General features: G+C 39.1%; 1 protein-coding gene across 16 annotated transcripts in view; it reads right to left on the bottom strand.

The window, feature by feature from the left end:
* GREB1L (GREB1 like retinoic acid receptor coactivator) overlaps positions 1 to 24,648 on the bottom strand; it is a 282,480-nt gene that overhangs the window by 105,410 nt on the left and 152,422 nt on the right. For all 16 annotated transcript variants that reach the window (XR_010110104.1, XM_063597209.1, XM_057300484.2 and 13 more), the window contains 3 exons: positions 23,958 to 24,134; positions 18,161 to 18,337; positions 15,507 to 15,629 (listed from right to left, as the gene is read on the bottom strand). Coding sequence is in view for 15 of the 16 variants with exons in the window: in XM_063597209.1 (XP_063453279.1) it covers positions 15,507 to 15,629; positions 18,161 to 18,337; positions 23,958 to 24,134 (477 nt within the window). In the remaining variant the exon portion in view is untranslated. The remainder of the gene's footprint in view (positions 1 to 15,506; positions 15,630 to 18,160; positions 18,338 to 23,957; positions 24,135 to 24,648) is intronic.

Raw genomic sequence — 24,648 nt, 5'->3', positions numbered from 1 at the left:
AGGCTATCCGTTCTTCATTGCGTTGTCTTTGTGCTTTTGTTAAAAAGTCAGTTGTGGGTGGGCACAGTGGCTCACGCCTGTAATCCCAACACTTTGGGAAGCCAAAGCAGGTGGATCACTTGAGGTCAGGAGTTCAAGACAGCCTGGTCAACATGGTGAAACCCTGTTTCTACAAAAAATACAAAAATTAGCTGCATGTGGTGGCATGCGCCCGTAGTCCCATCTACTTGGGTAGCTGAGGCTGGAGAATCCCTTGAAGGGAGGTGGAGGTTGCAGTGAGCCAAGATCACACCATAGCACTCCAGCCTGGGTGATAGACTGAGACTCTGTCTCAAAAAAATAAAAACAAAAAGTCAGTTGTCCCTGTATGTGTGGGTTTATTTCTAGGCTTTCTAAAAACACAATTGACATTTGTATATTGCTCCTGTATCCTGCAATGTTTATGCTCACTTATTGGTGCTAGTAGCTTTTTAAAAGATTTCATTGGGTCTTCTACATAGACAATCACGTGGTCTATGAATAAAGACAATTTTATAGTTATGTTTGCTTAGTGACAGAAATATGCTCTAAGAAATGTGTCATTAGGCAATTTTGTCCTTCTGTGAACTCTAGAATATACTTACATAAACCTAGACAGTATAGCCCACTATACACATAGGCTATACGGTATGGCCTACTGCCCCAAAGCTGCAGCAAAACTATACGGCATGAATAGTTTTGAATAATTACAAGATGAATAACTACTATATGAATGCTATAGGCAATTGTAACAAAATGGTATTTGTGTATCTAAACATATCTAAATATAGAAATGGTACAGTAAAAATACAGTATTATAATCTTATGGGACCACCTTTGTATACGAGGTCCATCACTGACCAAACATCATTATGTGGTACATGACTGTACTTCCTTTTTTTAAAAAATAGTCAATAAATACATGCTTATTGATTAACCTGAATTATGAAAAACAAAACCAGGCCAGGCACAGTGGTGCACGCTGGTAATCCCAGCACTTTGGGAGGCTGAGGCAGGTGGATGACTTGAGGCCAGGAGCTCGAAACCAGCCTGGCCAACATGGTGAAACCCTGTCTCTAATAAAAATACAAAAAAATTAGCTGGGCGTGGTGGCAGGCACCTGTAATCCCAGCTACTTGGAGGCTGAGGCAGGAGAATCGCTTGAACCCAGGAGGCGGAGGTCACAGTGAGCTGAGATTGCACCACTGCACTCCAGCCTGGGCAACAGAGTGATACTCTGTCTCAAAAACAAAACAAAACAAAACAAAAATATTTTTTTAAAAAACAATAAAAATAAAAATACAACAATAAAAATACAAATTTAAAAACCCAATACAGTATAACAATTATTTATATAACATTTACATTGTATTCAGTATTATAAGTAATGTAGAGAAGATTTAAAGTATATGGGAGGATGTGCACAGGTGATATGCAGATATTATGCCATTTTATATAAGGGAATTGAGCTTCTGCAAATTTTGTATCAGCAGGGGTTCTGGAATTAAGCCCTTGTGGATACTGAGAAATGACTGTATATCCTCACTTGCCACTGTAAAACCTCAGGTGATGTTGCAAAATTTCATGTATAAGAACTTTACAATAATGAACTTCCATATTTCCCCTCCTGGCCTTTAGACTATTGTCATACAATTTACTTTTAAATGTATTATAAACCCAAAATATATTATTATACTGGTGTAACAATCATCTTTTAAATAGATTTAAATTTAAAAATTAAATACATTTATTTATGCAGTTACTATTTTCAGTGGTTTTCTTTTTCTTTTTTTTTTTTTGAGATGGAGTCTCGCTCTGTTGCCCAGGCTGGAGTGCAGTGGCACAATCTCGGCTCACTGCAAGCTCCATCTCCCGGATTCATGCCATTCTCCTGCCTCAGCCTCCCGAGTAGCTGGGACTATAGGTGCCCGCCACCCCGCCTGGCTAATTTTTAAAATATTTTTAGTAGAGACCGTGTTAGCCAGGATGGTCTCGATCTCCTGACCTCATGATCCACCCGCCTCGGCCTCCCAAAGTACTGGGATTACAGGTGTGAGCCACTGTGCCTGGCCTATTTTCAGTGGTTTTCAATGCCTTGTAAAGATTCGGATTTTCATCTGCTATCAAGTCTATCTATCTGAATGACTTCCTTTAGCATTTCTTGTAGTGTGAGTCTGCTGGTTGTGAACTATTCCATATTTTGTACGTCTTAAAGTGTCTTTATTTCATCTTCATTTTTGAAAGATTATTTTTTGTTTGTTTGTTTTTGAGATGGAGTCTTACTCTTTCATCCAGGCTGGAGTGCAGTGGCGCGATCTTGGCTAACTGCAACCTCTGTCTCCCGGGTTAAAGCGATTCTCGTGCCTCCGCTTCCCAAATACAAGCCCACACCACCATGCCTGGCAATTTTTTTTGCATTTTTAGTAGAAATGGGGTTTCACCATGTCTGCCAGCCTGGTCTCAAACTCCTGACCTCAAGTGATCCACCCACCTCAGCCTCCCAAAGTGCTAGGATTACAGGCGTGAGCCACCGCACCTGGCCAAAAGATATTTTTATTGGGTATAGAATTCTAGGTTAACTTTAAAAATATTGCTCTACTGTCTTCTCATTTATATTGTTTCCCATGAGAAATCTGATGTCAGGCTTCTTTTTGCTCCCCTGTACTAATTACATGCCTTTTCTCTCTGGCTGCTTTTAAGATTTTTCTCTTTACCATTGCTTTTGAGCAATTTTATTTATTTATATTTTTATTATTTATTTATTTGAGATGGAGTCTTGCTGTGTCTCCCAGGCTGGAGTACAGTGGCATGATCTCAGCTCACTGCAACTTCTGCCTCCCAGTGATTCTCCTGCCTCAGCCTCCCAAGTAGCTGGGATTACAGATGCCTGCCACCACACCTGGCTAATTCTTGTATTTTTTTGTAGAGACAGGATTTCACCATGTTGTCCAGGCTGGTCTTGAACTCCTGACCTCAAGTGATCTGCCCATCTCGGCCTCCCAAAGTGCTGGGAGTACAGGCATGAGCCACTGTGCCCAGCCTTGAGCAATTTATAATGATATGCTTTGGTGTAGTTTTTTTTTTTTTTTTTTTTGAGATGGAGTTTTGCTCTGTCAGCCAGGCTGGAGTACAGTGGGGCAATCTTGGCTCACTGCAAGCTCTGCCTCCCGGGTTCACGCCATTCTCCTGCCTCAGCCTCCCGAGTAGCTGGGACACTACAGGTGCCCGCCACCACGTCCGGCTAATTTTTTGTATATTTAGGAGGGACAGGGTTTCACCATGTTAGCCAGGATGGTCTCGATCTCCTGACCTCGTGATCCGCGGTGTAGTTTTATGTTTCTTATGCTTGGGGTTCACTGAATGTCTTGGATCTGTGGGTTTATAATGTTCACCAAGTTTGGGAACCTGTGGGGGATTATTTCTCCAAATACATATTTTGTCTCCCACACCTTCAGGCCCTCCAACTACTAGTATATTAGGCTGCTTGTAGTTGTTCCACAGCTCACTGATGTTCGTTTCATTTTCTTTTGTTTCTGAGTTTAGCTGCAGATAGTTTCCATTACTGTGCTTTCATTATTCTTTTCTTTTTCAATGACTAACCTGTTGTTAATCCCATCCAGAGTGCTTTTCTTCTCAAACACTGAAGTTTAATTTGGGTCTTTTTCGTATCTGCCATGTCTACTTAACTTTCTGAAGATATGAAATATAGTTATAATAATTGTTTTGATGTCTTTCTCTGCTGACTCTAATGTGTCAGTTCTGCACTAGTTTTGATTGATTAATCTCCTTGGTATTGGTTGTATTTTCTTGCCTCTTTGCACCCTGGTAATCTTTCACTGGATGTCAGGCATTGTCGATTTTATCTAGTTGGGTGCTGAGTGTTTTTATATTCCTATAAATATCCTTGAGCTTTGTTTTGTATACAGTTAAATTATTTGGAAACAATTTGATCTTTTGGGGTTTTGCTTTCATGATATTTTAGGCAGGACTGGAGCAGTGCTCAGTCTAGGGCTATGTATTATCTGTTACTGAGACAAGACCTTCCTAAGTACTCTATCTTATGCCTGATGTATTATGTGGTTTTCCTGTTTGGCTGGTGGCTGGTGGGAATAGCCACTTTTCTTGGCCCTGTGTGAATGCTGGGCAGTTTCCTCTAATCCTTTTGGATGGTTCTTCCTTTCTCTTTCTTTCTTTCCTTTTCTTTTCCTTCTCCTTCCTTCCCATTCTCCCTCCCCTCGCTCTCTTCCTTCCTTCCTTGTGTCCTTCCTTCCCTCCCTCCCTTTCTTCCTTTGGGACAGAGTTTCATTCGCTGCCCAGGCTGGAGCACAGTGGTTCAATCATAGCTCACTTCAGCCTCAAGCGTTCCTACTGCTTCAGACTCCAGAGTAGCCAGTGCTACAGGCACACGCCATCATGCCTAACTAATTTCTTTATTGTTTTGTAGAGGCATGGTCTCACCAGGTTGCCCAGGCTGGTCTCAAACTCCTGAGCTCAAGCAATCCTCTCACCTCAGCCTCCTAAAGTGCTGGGATTACAGATGTGAGCCACCACGCTTGGCTTGAATGGTACTTTTCAAAGATCAGCTTTCAGTAATTTCTTCACATGCAGGTACCAAGTAATACTATGTTGAACATTTGAGGGACCCTTTGGATATCTGTGGGTTTCTCTCTTCTTTGTGCAGCTCTCTTCCCTCTGGTACTTAGTCCTGTGAACTCTAGCTGCTCTGGTCTCCCCTCTCAGTTCCTTCTACTTGACTTAAGGAGTCTGCTGGGTTCTACCACTTTCCTTTCCCTAATCATGGTCTAGAAATTGTGAAGACAGCAAGCTTGGGCAATCATAAGACTCACTTTGTTTCCCATCTCTCAGGGATCACTATTCTTTGTTGCCTGATGAATAGTGTATTTAAAATTTTTTTATGTATTTTTGTCTGTATTTTGCTGTTGCAGTTGTTCCAGGGGGAGGGTAAATCCAGTCTCTTTTCTCCATTTGGGCCAGCAGGAGATGTTGAGCTGATCTGCTACTGATTCTATAACCGTGGTGTTCTCCCTTTGTTTTCCTGTTCCTACTACTTCGATTCTACTCTTGAAATCTGACATACATGAGCATTTTACAGAACTCTAGGTAGAGCTCAATACCATCTTTGTACCCTCATCTCCTAGTACCCAGTAATTGCCAAATATAATTGTTCAGTAGTGAGCAGAGAGTTCAAAATCTAGTTATGTTATCATCTACCTGTATCTTGAACTTGCCTACATTAGGTATTGGCCTTTATTTCTACACATGCAGAGCTGATGAGAGATCAGTAAAAAGCGGACATTTTCTACTAACCTATACATTTGGATTAATTTTGAGAATTTTTATGTTTATGAAAATTATAACATAAAAGAAAATTCAGAAAAAGAAACAAACATGCTAAAGTCTTACTTCTCCCACGAACCAGTTTTTTTTTTCTTTTAGTACATGCCCTTCTATGTTTTATCCACATTATCTTTTTACATGATATGACAAAAAATCATTCAATTTTACTTTTATTGCTTAACAGAATTATTTCCTAGGTGGCTGCACGGTTCATAATGATCTTTTTTAGCATCTTCATCATGTGTGATGTCACGATTTGCTCAATTGTTTCTACACTAAGGTTGCTTTTCCTTTTTAGTTAATATAAAGGGAACTGCAGTGAATATCTTGACTCTCCATTTCGGTTATTTTCTTGGTTAAGCCTGCTAAAGTGAGATTATTATAGCAAAAGGTATAAATATTTTAAATGTTCTTGTTACATATTGCCAAACTGCTTTCTTAAAAGGTCACACCACTGTTCACCTTTACCAGCCTGGCTGAGAGTGTCGGTTTTACCAGCACTGCATTTTATCACTGAAATAACATATTTTGGCTAGTGTAATAAGTGAAAATGACTTCACTGTTTTTACTTATGGGTTTCTTCATTTCCACAAAGTGGGATATTCTTCCTCATGCTTACTAAGGGGTTGCATTTTCTCTTAGCAGGAATAGAAGTTTCACAAGCACATGCATGACCCGTAGCCTCCTCTCCTGTCTCAGAGGGGAGTAATCATTGTTTTCCTTCTCTCTCCCATCCATGAGTTCATCAAATATTTATTGAGCCTCTTCAGCATGCCAGGTACTATGTTAGGCTCTGGGAATGCAGTAGGGGAATAAGACAAAGATACAATCCCTACCTTCAAGGAGTTTACCGTGTAAAGGAAAAGCCCGCGAGTTCTCAGTATCTGGCTAGAAGTGGGCAAATTTGCCAAAGGGTTCCCACCATATTTGGAAAAAAAGAGACTGTTTTAGAAAAGCATTAACTGAGTATTCATAAGAAACTAAATTTAGAAAATCATGCTGGAGGAACTTTTGATGCACCTAGAGAGGGAAGGGGGAAGTAAGTGCCCAAAGGAGGACACAAAGCGGAAGGAGACAGACACGGCCACATCTTAGGGACGGTTGAATGATACACTCCCATACAATCTGCTTCTTAAACAGCCATCATCAGGGACAGAGGAGGAGTCCTGGGGGAAATGGAAACAAAGTGATAGGCTATGTGAGCATGGTAGGCCTAGGTTAGGGGGTGGCAGATCACAAAATATTCTGGACACACAGAGGGCAGCAGGCAGCATGAGAGCTCTAAACTCTTGGAAGGCAAAGGAAAGGAGGCCATGGTGGAGGACGGGGAAGGAAAAGTGTTGGACATTTACAGAGTTCCATTTAGAGTTGTTCCTGCCCACTCCCTTCTTAGACAGTAAAGTCAGCTATGAGAGATTACTATGACAGCAACAATCCCACTGTACAATCACCACATGCGAAACAGAAAAACTCAAAAGACACAAACATTATTATTACACCATAGCATCCCTGCCTATGATACTACTCACATTGGTACATGTATGTAGTTTGGTGGCGGGGGGGTGGTAAATCCACCCTTTTATTCTCATTGAGATGTATCATAATACAGAAGAGTACACAAAACATTTATTTATAACTTAAGGAATAACCACAGGCAAATATCTATGAAACCACCATCCAAGTCAAAGAAATAAAACAAAACAAAACAAAATACTGTCAGCAGCCGGTAGCCTCCTGTGTGCTCTTCCCATTCCATCTCCCTCCTTCTGCCCAGAGGTGATCACTGTGTTTTGTATGCATTCCTCAAATAGTTTAGTTTTGCCCTTTCTTTAATGTAATAGAAATGAAATAATATTGGACAGAGTCTTTTGTGAACGACTTTCTTGTTCAGTATCATCTTTGTAAGATTCCTTTATAGTGCCAGGTGTAGGCATCTGTTTGTTTATTTTCATTGCCATATGCTATTTCATTTTATATATATATTTGTTGTTGTTTTGAGACAGGGTGTCACTCTGTTGCCCAGGCTGGAGTGCAGTGGTGAGATCACAGCTCACTGCGGCCTTGACCTCCCAGGCTCAAGAGATCCTCCTGCCTCAGCTCCCCAAATAACTGGGACTACAGGCATGTGTCAACACACGTTGCTAATTTTTAATTTTTTTTTGTATTTTTTGTAGAGACAAGATTTCACTATGTTCAAGACAAGGCTAGTCTTGAACTCCTGAGCTCAAGCAATCCACCAGCCTCAGCCTCCCAAAGTGCCAGGACTACAGGCATGAGCCACCTCATCTGACCCTAAATATGAATATCTCACAATTTACTTACCCATTCTATTTTTAACGAACACTTTAGTTGTTTCCTGTTTAAGGTGACTGTGAAGAACACTGCCATGAACAATCTTGTACATACCTCTTGGTGCACATATACAAAAAGTTCCTTAGAATGGAGTAGCTGGATCAGAGGATATGCACATTTTCTACTTTACTATGTATTGCAACCTACTTACACAGCTTTGGTATCAATTAACACTCCTACCAGCAGTGTATATTAGTTCTTATTACTTGAAATCCTTGCCAACATCTGGCTGGGCACCGTGGCTCACGCCTGTAATCCCAGCACTTTGGGAGGCTGAGGCAGGCGGATCATGAGGTCAGGAGATCGAGACCATCCTGGCTAACACGGTGAAACCCCGTCTCTACTAAAAATACAAAAAATTAGCTGGCCGTGGTGGCGGGAGCCTGCAGTCCCAGCTACTTGGGAGGCTGAGGCAGGAGAATGGTGTGAACCCGGGAGGCAGAGCTTACAGTGAGCTGAGATGGCACCACTGCACTCCAGCCTGGGCGACAGAGCGAGACTCTGTCTCAAAAAAAAAAAAAAAAAAAAAAAAAGGATCCTTGCCAACATCAACTATTTGTCATTCTTAAATTCACTGCCAATTTGGGATCTGAATATAGTATCTTGTATTTTTAATTTAATTTTCCTCATTACCAAAGTAGTTAATCATCTTTTCATGTATTTATTGCCAACTTGGATATTCTCTTTTGTGAAGTGCCTGTTGAAGTTTCTGCTCACTGTTTCTATTGACATACTTCTCTTATTAATTCATAAGTATTCTTTTTTTTGTTTTTGTTTTTGTTTTTCTTAAGATAGAGCCTAGCTCTGTTGCCCAGGCTGGAGTGCAGTGGCAAGATCATAGCTCACTGCAGCCTCAACCTCCTGGGCTCAAGTGATCCTCCTGCCTCAGCCTCCCAAAGAGTGAGGATTACAGGCATGAGCCATGTGCCTGGCCCATAAGTATTCTTTATAAGTTCTTGATACTGGTTCTTTGTTAGTTTTATGTATTACACATATCATCTCCCAATTTATGGCTTTTTTTTTTTTACTCTATGGTGACTCCTAATAGTTAGAAGTTATAATTTTAATGTAGTAAAATATCAGTCTTTTCCTTTATGATCAATACTTTGTCTTTTTTTTTTCTGTCTCCCAGGCTGGAGTGCAGTGGCATGATCTTGGCTCCCTGCAACCTCTGCCTTCCGGGTTCAAGCAATTCTCCTGCCTCAGCCTTCCCGGTAGCTGGGACTACAGACGCTTGCCGCCACACCTAGTTAATTTTTATGTTTTTGGAGAGACAGGGTTTTGCCATGTTGCCCAGGCTGGTCTTGAACTTTGGGGCTCAAGCGACCTACCCACCTCAGCCTCCCAAAGTGCTGGGATTACAGGCATGAGCCACCATGCTGGCCTTTATATATAATATTATAATAATATATTCACCTTTATACTGACAGTTATAAAACATAATTTGACATGTTTTTCTACAGAGGAAGAGCCTACATAGGCAAAGATACCTACGGCCCAAGAAAATCATAAAGTGGCCCTGCTTCATAGAGTCTTCCTAAAAGCCATACTATTAGTGACAGGGGCAGAGCTTAGGAGGCTCACCCCATGCTTCCCTATAAGCTAAGGGATAAAACATGTGTTCTTCTAATGGCCGATGAGCATATTATCTTCATTTAGAAAAACAGTACATACCAGTACTATTAATAAATTAATAAAGACTAAATTAATAATCCCCAAATGCTAATTTCTAATTTAAATAAAAACAGAATTCAAATAACATTTATTTCCAGGCATTTGTCTGGTACTAGGTGATACAGAGATAAACAAAAAGAACATAAAGCTTCTAGCGTATAAGAGAATATACATGGTTCGCAAATCATTATAACAGGGAACAGTGTCACACAAGCAGAAGTGTGGTAGCAAGGCTAAGTCATTCCTCACAAAGTTGCAAAACAGGCGTTGTTAATTTCAGTTTTTGCAAATGAGGAAAGGAAACCAAGGCACAGAAAAATTGATTGGCTTGCCCCAATTTTCAGCCAATATATGTCAGGTACAGTATCTTAATAGCAGAACCCTGACTCCCAGCCCTGTGCTGTTTACCATCTGCTCCGAAAAACTGCTCACCCCACTGTAGATATTCAATAAATTAGATTGGATTAAACTGAAAGAGAAACAGTGCCACCCCAAAGGATTATGAATTTTCTCAGAGCAGCTTTTTAATCTATTTTTCTAGCTTAATTGAGGTATACTTTATGTATAAAATTTGCCCATTTCAACTATACAATTAAATGATTTTTAGTAGCCTTACCAAGTTGTGTAACCATCACCATAAATCAACGTTACAACATTTTCATCCCCTTAATAAGAATGCTCACACCCCATTTTCTGTTCATCTCCATTCCCACTCCCTGCTCCAGGTAAGCACTAATCTACTTCCTTCCTCTATAAATTTGCCTTGTCTGCACATTTCATATACACAGAACCATACAATATGTGGTCTCTTTCATCTGGTTTATTTCACTTAACATCATATTTTTGAGATTTACCCATGACATAACTTATGTCGACAGTTTGTTTCTTGTTATCGCTGGATGGTATTCCATTATATGGATACATCACATTTTTGTCTAGCCATTCACAAGTTAATCAACATTTAGGTTGTTGCTAGCTTTTTGTTATAACGAATAATGATGCTATGAACATCTGCATGCAAGTTTTTATGAGAACATATATTTTCATTTCTCTTCGGTAGATACCTGGGAGTGGAATTGCTGGGTTGCATGGTAGTTTTATGTTCAACTTTTTGAGAAATTGCCAACTGTATTCCAAAATGGCTGCCACATTTTACCAATGCATTCCTATCAGTGGTGTATAATGGTTCCCACTTCTCCACACCCACAGACACTTGTTACTGTCTTTTTTATGACAGCCGTTCTAGAGGATGTGAAGTAGTATCTCATTACTTTTTTTTTTTTTTTTTTGAGATGGAATTTCTCTCTTTTTGCTCAGGCTGGAGTGCAATGGTGCAATCTCGGCTCACTGCAACCTCCACCTGCCGGGTTCAAGTGATTCTCCTGCCTCAGCCTCCCGACTAGCTGGAATTACAGGCATGCACCACCACACCTGTCTAATTTTGTATTTTTAGTAGAGACGGAGTTTCTCCATGTTGGTCAGGCTGGTCTCAAACTTCTGACCTCAGATGATCCACCTGCCTCGGCCTCCCAAAGTGCTGGGATTACAGGTGTGAGCCACCGCACCTGGCTCTCATTATGGTTTTGATTTGCATTTCCCTGACTAATGATATTGAGCATCTTCTCATGTGCTTATTAGCCATTTGTATATATTATTTGAAGAAATGTCTATTCCAAATCCTTTGCCCATATTTCTGTTGGATTGTCATCTTATTAAGCTGTAAGAGCTTTTGTAAATTCTGGGTGTCAATATTTTATTAGATTTGTGTTTTGCTAATATTTTTACCACTCTGTTGTTTGCCTTTTCATTTCTTGATGGTGTCTTTTCATTGACAGATAATAACTGTACATATTTATGGGGTACACATACTTTGATACATGCATACAATATGTAATGATCAAATCAGGATAAATAGGATATCCATCACCTCATTTATCTTTTTTGTGTGTGTATTGGGAACATTCAAATCTTCTCTTCTAGCTATTTAAAAATATATATTATTGTTAACTATAGTCATGCTGCTCTGCTATCAAACACTAGAACTTATTTTTTCTATCTAACTTTATGTTTGTACACATTAGCCAACCTCTCTTCATCCCCATCTCCTCACCCTTTGCAGCCTCTGGTAACCATCATTCTACTCTCTGTCTCCATGAAATCAACTGTTTTTAGCTCCCACGTGTAAGTGAGAACATGTGATGTGTGTTGTTCTGTGCCTGGCTTATTTTATTTATGAGAATGACCTCTGGTTCCATCCATGTTCCTGCAAATGACAGGATTTCATGATTTTTTTACAACTAAATAGAATTCCATTGTGTATATATACCATATTTTCTTTATCCTTAAAATTTTGAAGTGTAAAAGTTTTGAATTTTGATGAGGTCCATTTTATCAATTTTTCCAAAAACAAATCCTTATATTTAGAGTTAATCGACTTATGAAGTTTAAAATATTTTAATTTTGATGAGGCCTATTTTATCAATTTTTCCAGAAACAAATCCTTATATTTAGAGTCATTTGACCAATGCAATTCACTGATGAGAAAACGGTCTGCTCAACAAATGGTGCTGGTACAACTGGATATCCACACATGAAAAGATGAATTTAAGCTCTCATTTCATACTATACAAAAATTAATTCAAAATGACTCATAGACTTAACTGCAAGAGTTAAAACAATAAAGGCTTTAGAAAAAAACTTGGAAATTTTCAAGATCCTGAGTTAGACAAATGTATTTTTCATCTATTCCTGAATTCTCGTCCCGATTAAACATCATATATGTGTATGTCACGCTTATAATGCAGATAGATAAAAATATAGCCCCCTTCAGTAAAAATGATAGAATATTTCACTAAGATTGGTGGCCAAAATTTGAATTAGCAATTACATGAAAATGTTAAGAGAAGGCCAGGTGCGGTGACTCATGCCTGTAATCCCAGCACTTTGGGAGCCAAGGCTGGTGGATCACCTGAGGTCGGGAGTTCAAGACCAGCCTGACCAACATGAAGAAACCCCGTCTCTACTAAAAATACAAAAATTAGCCGGGCGTGGTGGCATGCGCCTGTAATCCCAGCTACTCGGAAGGCTAGGGCAGGAGAATCGCTTGAACTTGGGAGGCGGAGATTGCAGTGAGCTGAGATAGTGCCACTGCACTCCAGCATGGGTGTCACAGTGAGACTCCGTATCAAAAAAAAAAAAAAAAAAAAAAAAAAAAGGAAGAAAATGTTAAGAGAAAATATGCAAGCAATAAGTGGTAACCCAGCCAGAACAGAATATATATAGCTTAGCAGGTAGAACTCAAGACAAAGGCATGCAAATAGTGCATTAAACTCTTCTTCAAATACTATACAATGTGTGTACCCATACTTGAGGCTAAAAACTGTTGATTACAGACAGTCACTGACTGCAGATTAAGATTAGGGAGAAAACAATCTCCTATAGAAAGGTGAATCTCAATCCATCAGTTAAGGAAGTGCTGCACATGCTAATATTTGCAATGGTATCATAATGCCAACATGAAATTTCCACAGTCCATTATGTTCAAGTGTCAGAAGAAAGAAATTATTGAAAAGTCTATAAACATAATTCATTAATACAAAAATTTTAGATACAAAGCATCACTTATAAAGGCACTTTCTTTTATTACATTTTCTGGGTTGCATCTGAAATTGTTAATAACTAATTTTCATGGTCAAATTACCACTTACATCCTCACAAGGGACACAAAAGAATGTGAGCATTAAAACTTGGCCACTGTGTTCACGGTGAGTCAGTCAGTGCCTTCCCCTTGCTCCTGGCCTGTGTCTCATGATGGCAACTGGGGAAGCCTTTGCTAAAGCCTGAATCTTGATTTCCTCTTTCAAAGCAAAATTTGTTTACAAAGTATATTTTCCGGTAGAATTAAAATTGTATTACTTCTTATTAACATTTTAATATCTTGTCATTATTTTCAGGTACAACTGGTTATTTACATACCTACCTCTCCCTCTTAGGAAAGGTTACATGTTTTATTGTTCTTTTTCTTTCTTTTTTTTTTTTTTTTTAGACAGGGTCTGGCTCTGTTGCCCAGGCCAGAGTGCTGTGGTGGTATCTCAGCTCACTGCAACAGCACCCAGCTAATTTTTGTATTTTTAGTAGAGACGGGGTTTCACTATGTTGCCCAGTCTGATCTCAAACTCCTGAGCTCAAGGGATCCACATGCCTAGGCCTACCTACTAAAGTGCTGGGATTACAGGCATGAGCCGCTGTGCCTGGGCCTGTTTTATTGTTCTTTAATCCCTTATATTAGTTTTTTTTCTTTTGCAACAGAGTCTCACTCCATCATCCAGGCTGGAGTGCAGTGGCACAATCTCGGCTCATTGCAACTTCCACCTCGTGGATACAAGCAATTCCTGTGCCTCAGCCTCCCAAATAGCTAGAATTACAGGCGCATGCCACCATGCCCAGCTAATTTTTGTGTATTTGATAGAGACGGGGTTTTGCCATGTTGGCCAGGCCAGTCTCGAACTCCTGACCTCAAGTGATCTACTCACCCCAGCCTCCCAAAGTGCTAGGATTACAGGCATGAACCACTGCGCCCAGCCATGAATGTTTTTTAAATCATTGCAGACATCAGTCGAGTACTGAAACCCTGCCTTACAGCATCTGATAAGGTTCTTAAAACGAAATAAACACTTGATACGTTTTTGTTGTAATGAAGTAAATCTTAGCTTTTAATACTGTGGTTTTAAAAATTATATTTCACAGCATAACATATCACGGGATCAATCAAATTACATAAATGATATTCTAAGAGAGACATGCAGGTGTGTCATTAATGTAATGAAGGCTATGCTTTCAATGGCCAGAGCCAAATGCTAACTTGTTTCTTTCTTGAATACCTAGTGACATCATGTTCTCTCATTTATTCTAAAGAGAAGTGGTCTATTCTCTTAGATCAGAGCCTCTATCTAAATCTCCCGTGCAATTTAAAAGCCAAACTTTGTACAATCCAGGAAGAGGTGGACTTAGCTGAGTACAGGCACATAGCAAGAAATGCCCCAAAGAAAGTTAGCCTTATTATCATTGCTGCTGCTGCTGCTAACATATTCTAATAATCACTTCTATCTTGAAAATAAGTAGAAATTGACCAGCTCATCAGAATTTCACATTAATTTGAAAGAGGTATGCTATGTAGCAAATGAAGACCACCTTCTTCTCAATTTGTGATTAACACTGGCAAAGTACATATGCTATGAAGTGTGTGTATCAGACGAGTAAAATGTACTCCACAAAAAACAAGTGAACTGAAACAAATTCACAAAGTCTTTTAAAATACTTTCCTTCTTGCCTAAGATATAACCAAGGCTGGTTTTGAGTAATTTTCTCAAATACTATCTGCAGTGATCTTTTCAGGCAAAGCCCTCCAGCCCTTTGGCCACCTGGAACCATGAAGTTCCACCTGCAATCTTATCTTGGCCTCAGGGCCTGGGCTGGTGCTCTACACTGGAGGAATTTTTAGAAGCCTCAGACTAGTAGCTTATCTGCTCAGTACGATCAGTCATTCTGCTGATCCTGCTCTGATATTGTGACCTAGTTTCAGGCACTAAGATTTTATCTAGTTATTCATAACCAAGTCCCTCTCTTGTATCACTAGAAACTAGATCCTGGATTCATCCGTTGTGATCCACAATCCTAGCTTAGGACCTTGTTTTGTATCCCAGATGGTGCACTACTCCCTATGATGTTCTGTGGGCTTAGTTAGAGCCCTACCCTGGAACTCCAGTCTTAATGACTGTGTCTCTAATACTTGCCACTGGATGGCTATGATGCAGACTCCCCTCATGTCTGGATTTCCACTTATTGCCTACTGTCAGTCTCCCCTAGAATGAGGTCCTAGGCTCCAGCTAAATTTCCTACCAGCTGTCAGGACTGTGAGGACTTGGATTCTGGTCATCCACAGATTAACCCATCTCAAGGCTGAATTCTAACTCTAATAGTAACTCAAGTAATACCTTTATTTTGAAATATCTCTATTCAAACCAGTCAGCAGTAAGTATATATTTTAAAAAGGCTCATTAAATATACATGTGATGCTTGAAATGCCAAAAGAAAATATCCCATACCTGTCTGAGTGAATCCTGATTTGTATCCATTAGTTGTCCCATTTTCTGGGGTCACAGTTGACGACACTGAAGAGCTTGGCTTAATAGAGTGGCAAGAAGCAGAGGATTGTCGGCTTCTACATTCTGGAAAAGAGTAAAAATCACATTGTATGAAGTGACCAATGCTCTGTTAAAACAGGTGATGGGGACACAATCCATAAAATCTCTAAATTAAATCGCTGCTCCTTAAGCGGCAGCCACTTTAATTAGAGATCACCTTCCCCATCCTGACTCCAACAGAATGTTTCAACTAGTGAACACAATGCTTTTGTTTGGAAGACAAAGAAATGGTTTCAAAGAAATTGGACCTTTGTTCCCTACATACTAGTTCCCAGAGGGAAAATACTCGTAACCAATATAGTCATGCTAGTTTTATGGATAAGACAGAGGTTAAAACATTAGTAATTTATGAAAACCTAATAGGCCTTTCAATACCAGTTAACATCCTACCTGGGATTGGTTTAAATGTAGAACAGTAACCTAGGGTCTGTCTAGGCTGCCTATAACCTATTCTCTTCTCAACCTTAATTTAGGTCCAAAAACAGAAGCAAAGAAAAATGTATAGGCAGTAGAGAAAAATTTTAAATGCTCAAATTAATATTATTCTCAGTTCTTATTAAAGGAGACAGCCAATAGTCAAAGTGGTTACGGATCATGATATGCCAAGCTTCATTTTAAGTAAGCCAGTATTAATGGGCCTCTGGTATATTTTAATAGTGCTTTGTACTGATTTAGGTAGATAGTAAATACTATGACAGCCTGTGGGACTGTTAACTTCCAACCAAATTTTACCCTATTAGTCTCAAAAAGTAGCATGTGAAAAAGGAATATAAATGATTTTATATGACGAAGTTAATTACAGACGGTCCTTTAGAGTGTCTCCAAGTTTATGAGATACATACAAGGACTGGAAGCAGTTTTCTATAACCTTCTATGCTATGACCTGCTATGAAGAGCTATTGTATTCTGGCCTAAGAGCATATCTCCAATAGGTAATATATGCATATATGTATATTGATATTATATGTGTATATATATAAATTATATAAATAAATATAATTTCAGCTCCAAAATAGCAACTATTATAAACGTGAGGCTTCTTTCACAAATGTTATTCTTTATTAGGAAAATGAGGCCAGGCATAGTGGCTCATGCCTGTAATGCTACCACTTTGAGAGGCCAAAGTGGGTAGATGACTTGAGCTCAAGAGTTCGAGACCAGTCTGGGCAACATGGCGAAACCCTGTCCCTACAAAAAACACAAAAATTAGCCAGGCACAGTGGTGTGTATCTGTAGTCCCAGCTCCTTGTGAGGCTGAGGTAAGAGGATCACTTGAGCCTGGGGTGGGAGAGGTTGCATTGAGCCACAGCAGTCCAGCCTGGGCAACAGAGTGAGAGCGTGTAAGAAAGAAAAGAAAAGAAAGGAAAGGAAGGGGAAAGGAAAGGAAAAGGAAAGGGAAAGGAAAGGGAAAGGAAGAAAGAAAAAGGGAAAGGTAAAGGAAAGGAAGGAAGAAAGAAAGAAAAGATAAATGAAAAGAGAAGGAAAGGGAAGGAAGGAAGAAAGGAAGGAAGGAAGGAAGGATGAATTGCCACTGAGTACTAAGAAGTTAAAAATATTTTATGCAACCAAAACAAGGCTAAAGAAGGGAATTAAAAGGGAGGGACGTGATACCTATCCTATTTTTATCCTTTTCTTAGGATTCATTACATTCAAAATGATTTTTCTGAGAAAAGTAATTTAATAGGATAAACACTTATCTATAATTCACCAGCTTATGATTCAGTGGTCACAAGCGTTAAGTTCTGATGATACCTGTCTCGGAATTATACCCATTTCCTAAAGAACTATATAATGCTACTTCAAGGATAACTAAGAGAAATTAAGGTGACGGACTCAGAAACAAATCTGCAGTTGTAATCTGGAATATTATGCTGTTTTTCATAGTCAGGAAAAACATTAAAAATAGTTATTATATGGAGAAAAAATCTCAGCACCTAAGAAACTGATCAATAGAATAATAATTAAATACTTCTTTTCTTTAGCACAGTGAAGAGAACTTCTGTCAATCCTGTCAAGCACATGAAGATGTGAAGTTTCAACTGGATTCATTTCTATAAATAAGTTAAGTTCTTCCTAATTAATAAGAAATAACACTTTGACAACTTAATAGTGTATTTTCCCAGGTATTATGAAGAGAACATTAATGTTTATTCTAAGTATGTTTAGGTCTAGTTAAAATAGAAAAAATACAGATGTTTGAGAATCTCCAAAGAAATTAAATAGAGTAAAAACGGCATCTAACCAAGGAGCTGTCACCCTGAGGTCCTCTCTAAAGGACAGAAGAGCTGGAAAGAGTCCATTTTTCCCCTTGAGAGCTGTACCCCCTTCCCAAGAGATGAATACAGAGACATTCACTTTCCTAAACTTGAATTGTCTCTGTTAAAATTAGTAAGGGGCAAGTCAAATAACCTACCAGAAGGCTTTAAATTTTGGGATATCCTTCTGAACTTGGGATATTTATCTGTATCCCACCTGAACTCTGAATCTTGTATGGGTCACTTGTCACCACTGTAAAATCTCCATTCCCTCCCCTTTTCTTCCTGGAAATTGACTACCTTTCCAGCAGATAAGAGGTCCTTTAGACAGTACACCCTGGGAGCTTCTGACTAGGTAGTACTTTAAGTGCTTCTGCTTCTTTGGCTGAGTGGTGAGCTTCAAGTTAATGTGGTTGGAAAATTCCGTGAAATATCGAAATCCTCTTTCTCCACAGCCGATACAATTTCCAGAAAACCCTGAAGTGAGGAAAACCAATGTTACTAATGGCCTTGTAAGTTGATACAATACTTTTACGTATTAAACAGCATAGAAACATTCACATTCTTTGACCCAAAAATGTCTCAATCTCAAGGAAATAATTCAGAGGGAAAAAAACCAGGTACATGTTTCTTTAGCAGAGTTATGTTATAACAGTGAAAGACTGGAAATAATTTAAATGCTGCTCTAAAAGGAAAGGAAAGGTTAATCTCTAAAAGATTAAGGAAATAGAGTAGATAAATACAGTAGATAATGGTTAAGGTTAAGGAAATAGAGCACATAATATAATGAAAAGCTTGGTTCTAGAATGTCTATTATTTCTTCCCCACATACTCTTTCCTTAGAGAACCTGCGTCCTCACCCTGGTTCTCTGCCCTCTCTGCCACTCGAACTTGCCTCCATGGCCACAGCTGGTGAGCTTGTGGCCCACCGTCTGACCCAGTCTGGGACAGTCAGAATCTCTCTCCTGGAATTTTGAAATAAATACAAAAAGTCAGGCAGGTGGTACTGGACCCTGGATTTGTAAGGTTTTAGAGAATTGGAATCCGAATTAGGGTTATGTCAGCCACATGTAAGCTAAGGTACGGGAACCAAGAACCATGAAGGGAAGCTGATCTGCGAAGAGGAAAGCAGAGCACAGGCCAGATGTTCAAATTCAGGGCTTTGTCAGCTTCTAGTTTCTGTGAGATCTAGCTATACTTTCTGACAGGAGTTCCATGAGATTCCTATTTCCCCTTTTCTAACACCTGTTTATTCATACTGGCTTCTTATTCCTTTAGATCTAATATCCAAACAATTCCTCACTCAGACAAATCAAACAAAATAAAAATTTTGGTGACCTGGTTGGAACAGGGACATGGAAAAAAGAAGAAACAGAAAACTGGGAGGATGAAAAGCCATGCTTTTTTTTTTTTAATTGAAAATCAACTTTTCCATCCCCCTTAATACACAGAGTAAAGCAGACAATAAGAGTGAGTTCTTCTAGTTGTGTCTGATGAGGGCATAACACATTTACTGTTATATAGATGAATAGGAAAAAAAAAGTTGTAATAAGAAAGGGCATTCCATATCGTATAAAGGCAATATTTCTATATGTAAATAACAGAAAACAAATTCACTGATGAAGTGATACACTCTTTTCAGACCCCTAAGCTAACCTGATATATATTAATAATTAACAAAGATATATAAATAGAGAAGAGAAAAGCCACAAGGATTAAAGATAGAATATTTCACAACATCCTAATCTCAGAATGCTAACCATCAATTCAAAGCATTTATAAATGGGAAATCCAATTTGTTATGATTCAATCAACAACTATTTATTGAGCATCTACCTATATGCTAGGCATTTTGCTAAACACTGGGGAAACAGTGGTGAAGAAGAGATATTCATAACCTCTGGTCAATCACATAGAATTAACAACTTATTACTGCCACTTTATAGACATGCAAACAATATAATTTTATAAATGACTTAAAATATATTCAGAGATGGATTGTATTTGAGAACATTTGACTATTTGTCCAATACCTTAAATCAGTAGCCCCACCCTGCCAAAAAAAGGTTGCCAGTGGCTGTCTAGGTCACTAAAGTTATCCATCCATCCATCTATCCACCCACCCATCCATCTATCCATCCATCCATCCATCCATCCATCCATCCAACCATCCATCCATCCAACCATCCAACCATCCATCCAACAAATACTGTACTCTATTATGTGCTAGACACTGTGGCAGGCACCAGGTTTTTTAGCACTGAACAAAGCAGACAAAGTCCCTGCCTTTGTGGAAACTACATTCTGGTCTGATCATCGCATCTTCATGGAAAACTGCCTGACCTGTGAAGTAGATATGCCACACCCAAAACACAGAAAAAAGCTACAAGAACCTTTCAGCCAAAATAATCAAGAACAGTGCCAAAACATGAGGCTTAACTGATAGGTCCAAGTGGTTTAGAAAAGATTAGTGTGAGAATTAACAAACTACTGAGGTTGAGTTTGATCTTTTCCTCTGTCTGTTCTGAGGTGAAAAGCAAGAGTGTGAAGAGGAAGAAAAGCCATGGGTCTGAATAATCTGCAAAGGAGAGAATCTTCACATTAATGATAAGTTAACAACATAAAAGAGTTAGAATCCTACAGTCCATTTTAAAAACCCTGTATGGCTTCAGCATTAGCCTTCCTTCAAGGGAGATTTTATCTGCTTGAAGTTCTTGTTGTCATTGAAAACAAAAAATAACACCACTCACAGCCAAATTACCTTCTAGTTTTTCTGGCAATCAAGTCTTCCAATTGCATGGTAGATTTGGGGCACATGCACTACCAACTGGATCAATATATTTTTAAATCAATTCCCCCATGGTCTTTGGAATCTGCATAATTTATATAAAAATTTAGACAAATTGATATTTGAATCCACAGGGGTTCCAGAATAGTGGAAGCTTAAACATTTTTCCACTATATTTTAATGCATATGAAAATCATCCACTTTAAGTAAGAAATGTTGGATGAAAGTTTTTGGACAAGAGTATCAAACATGTAAAAATCCCAGCAATGTGCTTATTTAAGAAAAACCTGCCATTTTGTTATTGCACCACACTTTTACATGGAGAAGTGGTTAGTAAAAAATTATGTCCACTTACAAGGCTAGAGAAAGTAAGCAAGGTTCCAAGTCTGTAAGGGTATTTAATAAATACGATAGTAAATAACTGCCATTTGAAGAGCAAATACTATGTCCCAAGCACTGTGCTGGGTGGGTGCTTTAAGGACATCATCTCATTTGATCTTTATGACCCGGCAAGGTAGGCGTTAATGGCCCCATTATATGCATGAGCAATCTAAGACTTTAAGTTCTTAAAATACTTGCTGAAGTTCTTAAAGTACTAAGTGACAAATCTGGGATTAGAACACAGTTCTGATTCTAAAGCACATGGTCTTTGGTCTCACTCCTAATTTCTAAGGATTATGAAGTCTATTATTCTGATGGTGTCTTCTGTGTCTTTTCCATGACATATTCTAAGAGGATTCTCTAGTCACAAAGAATCATTGAACAAAAAATGCATTATGAGAGATTTTCATTGTCTACAGTCAGAGCCACACCTGAACTGTTTATCATTAGATGAGACGATAATGCTTTTCAAATGCTAAAAAGTTTTCTGAAGTTGTTCTACTACAGCCTACTAGGTAGTAAGCTCTGTGAGGAACAGGACTGAGTCTTTTAACTGTTGTGTCCCTACGTAAGAGCCTCGTGTGATTTCTGTCACACAGTACATTCTGAATAAATACTGCTGAATGAAAAAACGAGTAGTTGGATCTTCACTGCTAATTTACTCCAGCATATTATTAGATTTATCATTAGACTTCTATATTAAACCATCTGCTCAATTTCACTAAACAAAGTGAAAACGTTTTTTTTCTTTTTTTCTGAGACAGAGTCTCACTCTGTCGCCCAGCCTAGAGTGCAGGGGCGCCATCTTGGCTCACTGCAAGCTCCACCTCCCGGGTTCACGCCATTCTCCTGCCTCAGCCTCCCGAGTAGCTGGGACTACAAGCGCCACCACGCCCAGCTAATTATTATTATTATTATTTTTTTTTTTTTTTTTTTTTGAGACGGAGTCTCGCTCTGTCCCCCAGGCTGGAGTGCAGTGGCGCGATCTCCGCTAACTGCAAGCTCTGCCTCCCGGGTTCACGCCATTCTCCTGCCTCAGCCTCCCAAGTAGCTGGGACTGCAGGCGCCCACCACCACGCCCGGCTAATTTTTGGTAGAGACGGGGTTTTTTTTAGTAGAGACGGGGTTTTTTTTTAGTAGAGACGGGGTTTTTTTTAGTAGAGACGGGGTTTCACCATGTTAGCCAGAGGTCTCGATCTCCTGACCTCATGATCCACCCACCTCGACCTCCCAAAGTGCTGGGATTACAGACGTGAGCCACCGTGCCAGGCCGAAAATGTTCTTTTTTTATGAGAGCCTTATAAAAAATGGAAATTACCATTTCTTTTCCTATGAACCATGAAAAGTCTTTAAACTACAATTTAAGGAACTTCTATAAAGCGTGTGCAGACTCACTTATTGATCAGTGTATTGTTAGACTTTCTGATGACACTATATAACTAGGAAGAATGTATCAAACTACAAAAATAAATACACATCATGATCAATACAATATTTGAATTCATTGCTCTATTCTTTTTCCTTTTTACTGATATTTGTGCCTGAAACATGATTTCATCTATAGTAAGACAAATTCTGAGAAACAAAAACAACAGTAGAGAAATGGCAGCAGTAGAAAAGCAACAAATCTCATGTGCTCTCTTATCTTTTTAATTATTTAAAATAAAATAAATCAAGTCTGTTATTTCTTATGATATAGGGAAGCTATGTTGTGAAAAAGCCCAGACTCTAATATCAGAAAGTAAAATAATTCTAGATAAAGTCATTCACATTTTATATCATATAGATAGAAATATAAAGATACATAGTCCTAGTTATTTTGGGTGAACTAATGTTAAATATAAAGTGAGAATCACATCACACAAGTATAGATAGAAATATCTATCTATATGACATTGGAATGGGTGGTATGGAAAAACAACAAATAACTTACAAAGTGAATAATCCACAGATAAATAATTGAGTTGACTTGATATCAGGTCCAATATCAGAGCTGACTTGATATCAGTGACTATAGAGAGTGAATTCTCTTTTCTTTATAAAATATTAATTTTTGATAAATTGCATGCTTTTTAAAAATGTCTGGTCAAAAAAGTCATTTAATTAAGCTAAGTGTTTTGAGAATTAATAAAAATGAAAAGGCCAGGCGTGGTGGCTCATGCCTGTAATTCCAGCACTTTGGGAGGCCAAGGCAGGCAGATCATCTGAGGTCAGGAGTTTGAGACCAGCCTGGCCAACATGGTGAAACCCTGTCTTTACTAAAAATACAAAGAGTAGCTGGGCGTGATGGTGGGCGCCTGTAATCCCAGCTACTCGGGAGGCTGAGGCAGGAGGATTGCTTGAACCCAGGAGGCAGAGGTTGCAGTGAGCCGAGATCATGCCACTGCACTCCAGCCTGGGTGACAAGAGCAAAACTCTGTCTCAAAAAAAAGAAAAAAAAAAAAAAAAGAAAGAAAATAAATAAATGTTTAAGAAGTTACCACCTGTAATCCCATCACTTTGGGTGGCCGAGGTGGGCAGATCACGAGGTCAGGGGTTTAAGACCACTCCGGCCAATATGGTGAAGCCCTGTCTCTACTAAAAACACAAAAATTAGCTGGGTGTGGTGGCATGCACCTGTAGTCCCAGCTACTCGGGAGGCTGAGGCAGGAGAATCACTTGAACCTGGGAGGCAGAGGTTGCAGTGAGCCTAGACTGCACCATTGCACTCCAGCCTGGGCGATGGAGCAAGACTTCATCTCAAAAAAAGAAAAAAAGAAAAAAAAAAAAAGAAGTTACTAAAAGAAAAAATGTCTCACAATTGAACTAAACTATATAATCCCCAAATAATCCTCTGGTATATTTTTAAAAATTCTGCAGTAGTTTTAAATAAATGTGTATTTTAACTCCCTCATATTGGAAGGAATTTTATAAGCATGAAACACTCACCTAAAAGTGCATTTTTTCCATGATCATCCGGTAGAAATCGCTTGTCCACAGCACAAACTAGGATGTGTTCAGGCAGATTGGGAGACTTGGCCCCCACCAGGAGGAATCCTGCTGGGATGTCAATTTGTTCCATACACAGTGATACCAAACGCAAATCCTTTCCTGCTTGACAAAAACCTAAAAACCAGTTTAAAAAAAAGGACACAGTGAAATGTTTAGTGAGATTATATCTTCTTATCACTCATTTGGAGAGTAGATTTATTTTTGAGAATCACTATTACAGACTAAATTAAAGTCCCTATACCCCTATATTCCAACCAGAAGAGAAATCTGCCAAGTGTGGCCCTCTGAACAAAGCTGAAAAGACACTGAAAGGAAATATTTCCATCTGCTTCGCTTCAGCCAAAGCGACAACTTCATATTTTTTCTTTTTTTTTTCTTTCTTTTTTTTTTTTGGGATGGAGTCTCGCCCTGTCGCCCAGGCTGGAGTGCAATGGTGGGATCTTGGCTTACTGCAACCTCCACCTCCCAGGTTCAAGCGATTCTCCTGCCTCAGCCTCCCGAGTAGCTGAGATTACAGGCGTGTGCGCCACCACACCCGGCTAATTTTTTTTTTTTTTTTTTTTTTTTTAGTAGAGATGGAGCTTCCCCATGTTGGCCAGGCTGGTTTCGAACTCCTGACCTCGTGATC

The sequence above is a fragment of the Pan paniscus genome, chromosome 17 (assembly GCF_029289425.2).
Source record: "Pan paniscus chromosome 17, NHGRI_mPanPan1-v2.0_pri, whole genome shotgun sequence".
Classification (NCBI taxonomy): Eukaryota; Metazoa; Chordata; class Mammalia; order Primates; family Hominidae; genus Pan; species Pan paniscus.
Note: the sequence above shows the minus strand (reverse complement) of the source record. Positions and strands in the feature narration are given on the sequence as shown.